The sequence below is a fragment of the Gavialis gangeticus genome, unplaced genomic scaffold (genome assembly GCF_001723915.1).
Source record: "Gavialis gangeticus isolate Ggan-Ray unplaced genomic scaffold, GavGan_comp1, whole genome shotgun sequence".
NCBI classification, from domain to species: Eukaryota; Metazoa; Chordata; order Crocodylia; family Gavialidae; genus Gavialis; species Gavialis gangeticus.
In genome coordinates, this window is record NW_017729031.1 from 57,546,336 (window position 1) to 57,554,805 (window position 8,470).

The 8,470-nt window shown below is 34.8% G+C and overlaps 1 protein-coding gene across 2 annotated transcripts in view; it reads right to left on the bottom strand.

Annotated features, from left to right (window-relative positions):
- Positions 1-8,470, bottom strand: part of ATF2 (activating transcription factor 2) — a 98,028-nt gene that overhangs the window by 22,023 nt on the left and 67,535 nt on the right. For both annotated transcript variants that reach the window (XM_019522956.1, XM_019522957.1), the window contains one exon: positions 1,873-2,022. In XM_019522956.1, coding sequence (XP_019378501.1) covers positions 1,873-2,022 — 150 coding nt within the window. The remainder of the gene's footprint in view (positions 1-1,872; positions 2,023-8,470) is intronic.

Sequence of the window (8,470 nt, forward strand, 5' to 3'; positions counted from 1 at the left end):
CCCAGGACAAGCTGTGGCTCCATCCCATGCTTGCCCCAGCACCACTCCTCCCATATCACGGGGGCCTTCATCTGCCCCCCCACATTCCTCCTCTTCCCCCTCCCCTTCTACCACACCAGACTTACCAGCTGCATGCAGCTCTCCAAGCTGCCAGGCTGGTATCATAAATCAAACTGGTACTGGCTGATATGCCACCTTAAAAATCAGCTATTGGTATTGGCCCCAAAAATCTCTATCAGTGCACTCCTAGAAAGTACACATTTTCGAGGTCTAACTTTATAGCTTGTTGGAGGTTTTTATTGTGTGACAATTACTATGCACATGTAAGCTGGTCTCCAGGTAACTGCACAATTAACCAGTTAATTGCACAATACCTGTAACATGTAAAGGGGGCCTTACTCCCCAACAATTGTTGCATAAACCCTTCAAAGGAGGTGTTGCTCAGAGCTTTACTCTGAGTATCCTCAAGAAAACTACTATGTGATGTCACTGTTCAAAGAATGTAAAATGTGAAGGCTTCAGCCTGGTACTACAGAGCCAAAGTTTTATTCTCAGGCCTCAACAGAGTCATTCTAGACCCGTCTTCTTTGAAGTTCTAACTCTGTAAGCTAGTGTTTGTAAACTCCTGAGTAATATTTTAGGAAAGCTGTTTCACACTAGGTTTTCCATTAATAGAAATCCACAGCTGGAGAAACACACGGGAGGGATATACAAATAATGTAATTTTAAGGACAGTGGGGCTACAGGAAGAAAGAATTCCTACATAGTTCAGGAGTGAACTGCTCACAAGCACAGTCTGCAATTTATTATTTTTTTAGAATACCCTGACTCACAAAGAAGGTCATCATCTGAAATATACACAAGTAAAAAGAAAAAAAGATACATTCTGCATGTTGCTTCCTGTACCCTCAGGAAGGTGGAGAGCATAGATGTTTGTATGGTCTTAAGTTACCCAGACTGATTTTTCTACAAAAGGATTTTCCAGACTAGAAAAGCAAGTCAATAGTTCAATCACTAAGGGTGCCAAATCACTCCCAATTTCCTGTTCCCCTTTCCTACTTTGCCTCAATGCTCTTATCCATTTGTAACCTATTCCCATCCAATATCCAGAAAACAAAAAATAGCACCCACAAGCTCACAACCTTTGTTGCACCCAGGAGGATCCAGTTCACTGAATTATGTAGTTAAGGGTCTTAGTCTTATGAAAGTCAAAAATAAAGCACATTTAGGCAGAAACCCGTGCTTGAAAAAAAATTGAACAGTGTTTGTTATCTGAAATGTCTGCCTAATGTAATACCAATATAAATTAAGAATTTTCTGATATTTTCCAAAAGTATATTAACTTGCTGTACAATTTTTACTATATACCACAGATTCCACATCACTGTGCCACAGAAATGAGAAAGAACTGTTTTAGAATTTAGGTTCAGTTCATTATAGTACAGATGACACCATCTTTCTCAGTATGTTTGTAACATATACTATGATTTTTGACTATGTCTAGCATTAGGAGCACTTTATTGGTAAAAGAATCCTGCTACAGCATACTGGCAAAATACTTCCAGTACAGATGGAAGTACTACACCGACAAACCTAGACTTCATATCCATATAGTAAGCCCACCTGTCTTGATCTATGCCAGTGAAAAGTAGTTAGATGTCTAATTATATTTATGCTATGGGCTTCTATTAGCACAGCTGCACTGCTCAGGGCCAATAGCTAGTCACACCTCTGGCTGACACACCTATGCTAGCAACAAACTGTATAATATAAATGCTGAGTGTACTGTAAGCAGAAAATATGGAAAGAGGATTACAGGGTTTGTATAACAGTAAATGGAGTCAGAAGTACACCTTGACTTTGCTGTCATACCGGTGTTTCAGTGGTTGATGTAGCAGGCTGTTGTAATGACTGTGGTCGGGCTTCCTCTGACTGAGTCCTAATCAATCCACTAGCATGTCCCTTAGCAGTATCTCCATTTGTTACCTGAGGATGCTGCTGGGTCAAAGCAGCTTTCAGTCTCTGAAAGGAAAGAAAATATTTGTGCACATTTTTCATACTGGAAGAGACTATGTGATGTTAAGTTCAATTAAATAATAGGTATTATTTACATTATGGTCATACTAGCAGCTTTTTTCAAAACATGAGTTCACATGCTAAGATAATAAACAAACAAATAACTTAGAAAATAAAATAACCTTCTCCTGAAATACTAACAATCTAACTGGCCCACCACCTCATTCCATATGCAAAGCACAGCTTGGAAGAAACCAGAGATAACTGTGATGAAAGTGAACGAACAGTGGTTTGGGTCAGCATGACTGGTGGAGTGAAGTACACAGGGGGCAGAATGATAAAAGGGCAACAATAAAATCAAAAAGAATGTTTCTTTCAGATGAAATTAGGGGAATAAAAACAATGCTGGTGGATTTACATTTGGTTTTTAAGCAGATTCTTTGCTCCAAGATGATCTTCAGTATGCATAAAAAAATTACAATTTACCCAGATGTGAGAATATTCATATAGTAGTGGAAAAGGTAAAGATACTATGCAAGTTCTTAATATAATGTAATATCATGGTTTGCAAAAGGTTTTACATTATTTGTTCATTGAGCATCTACAAAAGAGTAACTTAACATTTTATCTGATAAACCATGTGCTATATTTTAAAAACTGATCCGACTGTTCTGGCTTATCTGAAAATAATGTTTACTGTCCTTTTGAAAAGGAAAGCAATTCTTTCACCATAAATATTTTATTGTCAATTGGAATTACAGCAGATTTTCAAGCAGAGGTAACATATTCTCTTTACCAGCTTTTATACTTGCACTACATAGACAGACTTAACTTATTTCCATGGCCATTCATGGATTTGTGTACGTTTTCAAATCTATTTCCTCTTACTAGAATATTTTACTCAGTGTCCTTACAAGTTAAATGGTATCAGAACAGATTTCCAAAAGTTAGTGTTATACTTAAAACCATCAACTGCTATTAAAAAATGGATGAGTATATTTTTAGTAATGACTAGGTAATCTATTATTTGACAATTTAAAATATACAAATATAAAATATACAGAACCCTCAAATATTCTCTACTATACCTTATGGCTACTTCCCACAAAAACAAAAAACCCAATATTTATTACCCTAAATAAATATTATACATATATAACATATATTAAATTACCCTAACCAAATAAATATTTCTGACCATAAATATATCCTTTGAGTGCTTCACGGTTTAAAATTTACATTCAGCTTTGCTTGCAACACAAAAGCGTGCAAAAAAGGAAAATTTCAGGCAAGTTTTCTCAAGCTGTATGGTAAAGAAGGAGTATGCTATTCCCTGCTACTCGCTATTCATCCTCTTTAGTTGCAAGGCAATGACTGCAAAGAGACACCACCCTCCTGGGAAACCAAAGGGAATTGTGGGAAGTGATGAAAATTCTTGGGGTACCTACAAATCTTACAAGGGGCTAAACTGAAATAACATAAATATTAATTAGTCCTACATCATCTGGAACCAAAAGGAATATGTTAAGAAACAAGGAGTAACCAGTGGTGATGCTTAGTTGTAATGTTGCCAACATTTTGCATGTAAGCTCCTAGAGCATCTAACTGGGGGGAGAAGAAGGGGGCATGCTGGAATTTTCCAAGTTCATGATACCTAAAGCAATGTTTTTGGACAGTTTCAACCACGAATGCTCAACTAAGTTTCAGGATTTACCCCAAGAGGATGAAAATAGGTAGGTTTTTTTTCCGTGTTAAATGTCTCTCTTCTGTCACTTACTTGAAGAGCTGTAGAGCCTTCATGTTTGAAGTCTGGAAAGAGGAATAGTACCGATACAAGGGTTTGAAGGCTGGCAAGAGGGACAGTACATATTTGCTATCTCCATGAAAACACAGTCAGGTCTGTCCATGATCAGTTTGTTGCTGGCTTGTTTCTATAAAGCTTCTAAATATTCATTTGAATATTCATCTCATCACAGAATTCCCTACGTACCAACTGAAATAACCATGCTTTCAGTCCTTGATAAGCTATCTACTCAGTAGGCACATGGCTAGCTCTTTCAGAGAACAGCCACCATTTCTTTCTGCCCTATAAAAAGATGGTCTGGGTTGACAATTAAGATCTATTAAGTTCTAGCATCAACTGTTTTTTTTCTGTGAACTCTGCAGCTCTGATTTTTTTTCAAAGCCCTCAAATCCAAGTTCACATCTGTCAAGCCAAAGGAATCTAGTTCCTTATATAACAAATCACATTAGCTGCCTTTCACAATGAATATGAACTTTATGTTGTGAGTTGTGGTCTCTAACCACTACGATTCTCTCCCCTTTACAGTGACAAATAGAAATTATGATTTGATTCCCACCATTTGTCCACAGTCTTGCAAACAGGCATGCAAGCATTGATAAGCTGTCTGCTACTTGTAGTGACTGGTTTATTTAGAGAACATCAGTCTACACTACTGTTACTAGTTACTGTTTTAGGTAAAGTCAATTTGAAAATACATGACAGGCACATAGAGCATTGTATGGGCATTCTTATTTTAAAAAGCTTCATACAAATCTTAACTAAACAATTGATAGAAGTCTATACTATGTTTATAAAAATCAGAGTTCAAGCTGATAATCCATGAAGGAATCAATTTGTCCACAAGACAGAAATTATTTTTCAATTTGATTTTTGAAGAAACTAGGAAATCCCTCACAAAAATATTAAAATAAATGTTAAGGTTGCCAAGTCAATCATTCTAAAAATTATGGAACCCAGGAATTAAGATTTTCCACACAAATTTAATACAACTCCCTTAAGCACAGATCTAGCTGATAACTTTTAATGACATGATCATTATTATTTTTTGACCTCTGCTACATTCAGGTCTTAGGATGAACAGTGAAAGGGGAAGGAAGTTACAAACTACAGATAAGATATTCTCTTGCATTTAGTGCATTCCATTAAGATTTAGGTAAGCAGGCATTTGCCTCCGGCTCTACTAAAAATTCAAAGAGCATCATAATGCAAACATGCACAGGACTAAATTAATGGTACATGGACAATATTGATTATGATATTCCCTAACTTTTGAGAGGCTGACTATGCAATATTAACATTCCTTTAACTGTTTTTGTATATAGAAGTAAGTACCAATTAGGCCCTGCCTCTTTTTTATGGTATTAATACTACACATTTTCCTGACAGGAACACAGTGGGTGCTGCTAAAACAGTTATCTTGATAGAGAAAGATTTATGACCATACCAGCAGCCCTCCCCTAAGCTAAGGAACTCAGCCTTAGCGAACATCAATGACACAAGAAAACTGGAGGAAATCAGGACGGAACCAGAAACTCACACAATTTTGTGCGTTTCAGTGTATAACCACTATTTCTGTTGTATTATATAACATTCTACAAATCCTAAAATTATTCATAAAAAACTATTCTTTTACTATTATGAAGACACAGGCTATATTACACAAAAGATTGCCTGTGCTTTGTTAATACAACCCTGAAAAAAAACAAACCACTCCACTTCTCAAACTTGAAGCCTTAATAATTCCAGTCAAACGGGAAGCATCAAAGGTAAGTAAGCCCTTTTCCCACTCAGCTCACATTAAACGCTGTTGAGTAATGAATACTGAATACAGAAAAATATTTTTCTCTCTCTTTGAAAACAAAGCTACTACTATTTAAATATAGCAACACTTCCAAAACTGACAGGGAGATGTATTGAATAATCAACTAAATCTTCTATTTCCAGAGCTTGATACACATTTTGTAATATGACAAATATGAGATCATTTTCTCTTTACAAATCATTTGAAAAGCCTGATTTTTCTCAAATACATTTGACAATTTTAATCATCATCTGAGAATTTCAACAAATTATTCTTGGATTATGGCTTGCTGATGAATTCGGAAGCTAAATTAGGGATTTCTTAGAAGCATATGTGATGTTTCTATTTTGACTTTAATAAATGTTTCTGAGACACATATTTACCAATTCAAAGTCAGAATCTGTTTTATGCAAATATAAGCACTGAAATATTTTGTTATTCAATTATTTGGCTTATATGGTATTTGAGTGATGGTTAATGGCCTGGGAAACAGAAGAGACCAGACCATCCTATATGATCTAGTTGTCTGTTCTAGACGTAACATACATGAAATCTTTGACTTTGGCAAAACAAAAAATCTTTTACCTTTGTTCAACACTTGTAGTTTTTACCTACAAACTTTTACGATTCTATAGAATTAAATATAAAAATTTCCCTCCTGTTAAAACAATGTTGAAATTTCAGTTAAAAATCAAACAGAAAATCCAAAAATTAAGGTTCTGATGTTAAATTGGCCAAAGTAAATCTTTTTTACTACAATATATTCATTTTAAAAAGTCACATGATATTACTGCCTGTACTGCAAAATGAATATCAAGAAGTACAAAGGACTTTCAAATACTGTTTAGGACCCACAAACTTTGTTAATGTAATGAGTGCACAGAGTGTATAAACTACATAGAAAGCTAATAGCTACATGTTTTAAAAATACTATTTTGGTATGCAATTGTAAATAAAAGCCATTTGAAAACTAGTTGCACAACTGAAACAAAATGGAGGTTATCACAAAGATGGGAATACAAAATGATTCTTTGCTTTAAAGAAACACTGTAGAGACTGAAAAAAATGTAAAGGAAACAAATTTACTAGAGGTGAGAGTTATCCAGAATAGCAGAAACAATGGGAAAATTGAATGAAGAAATAGTACGGGATAATTTAGAAAAATGGAGCTAAACAAGGAGAGCCTTGTATTTTAAAATACCATTTCAAATGATACCGAATGATTACTCCAATATTTGGTATGAGATAGATGTACTTCTACTAAATAATATGGTAGTCAACCAAAAAAATAAGAATTTTAGTTCTTAAAAATCTGATACTTTAACATGTACAAAAGATCTGAATTATTTGAATTTAAGCATTAGAATTACTATTATATCTTAATTGGCAACTCTGCTAAATTACCATCTCCATATTAACTCCGATTAAGTTATTGTTGGTAAATTGAAACTTGATATAAAAATATTAATATATGTCTCTGTATAAAGTGTTATTGTGCATGTGAATCCTTGAAAACAAATCCTTATCAAATCTGTCAAAATTTGGTAGGAGTAGATCACTCCATCAACAGCTCACAGAAACAAGATAATATCCTCTAGAAACAATTTATGAAAAAGTCGGATCCATATTTCATATCTGCCACAAAAGCTCATCAGAGTAATAACCCTCCTTCTCCTGGGTGTTATCCTACCATCTGCTACTCTATTACTTATCTTTATTTTGCAACTAATTAACAGCATAATCTTCTAAATTCAGCAAGTTAATTATCATTATTGTGGTCTTTGCAGCATCATCAGTCCTCATGAAGTCTTGTCTCTCCACCCCCAGAGAACGTGTGAAAATGAAGTAGGTTGGGAGAAGGTCTGTTTCTTCAGAGTAGGCTCATTAGGTGTTTGCTGATTAGCTCGGCATGCAGAGAGGCAGGTCAGAAGAATTCTGCTGAACACAAGGTCCCATGCCGGGCTCAACCAAGTTAATGTAGGTTTCTGAACATTTGCCAAACTGCCCTCTGTCAGCTCTCAGTAGAAACCCCCTGCAGAAAACCTACTGGCTACCCACTGTGTTCAAGATATTTCTCAGTTTGTCACAAAAGGCTTTATATGGAAGGTTCTACAGAGTAAAACTTAAGTTTAACAATATATTTTTAATTTCTTAGAAAACCTGTGTAATTCACTTGAAATGTTTTCTCTAATGTTTTTGTTTGTATCCCCAAACTACGTTAATGAATAGTATGCTATATAACCAGAAGTAATCCATCACCTTTTTGTGTGTTAAAGTAATTTCTGTAGTAACTTAGCCCTCCTGTACTTAGCCCTACTTTTCTTTTTACAGAATTTACTGCAAAGTGTATTTTGATGCTACTAGAATATGCACTGTGAATGTGGTTTTAGTGGAGTGTACAGAAAAATTTTAAGAATCTGGTATAACAATGGATGTTAAACCACTGTGTATAAATGTACAAATTAACTATGAAACATCTTTCATACTTGATCTGAAGAGCTGATTTTCACATAAGACTCATAGAATTAACACTCTTTTAAATACCATCTTGAGTGTAAAAAACTTAATCTTTAAGAAAGATTTTTAGAAGAATAAATATTTTGAGAAAGTCTCTAGCAATATTTTTCATCCCATTACAATGAAAGGAGAGACATCCAAACCATACATTAGCACAGAGCCTCATACAAACTGAACCTGTGTGTACAATGACATCCAAATAGAAAAACCTAATTTTTTAAAGTAAAATAAATTTCATATTGCATAAAGAAATTTAAACACAACATGTCTCATTGCTTAATTACATATTGCATGCATCAGCGCTGAAGCAGGTATAACATAGTACATTATAT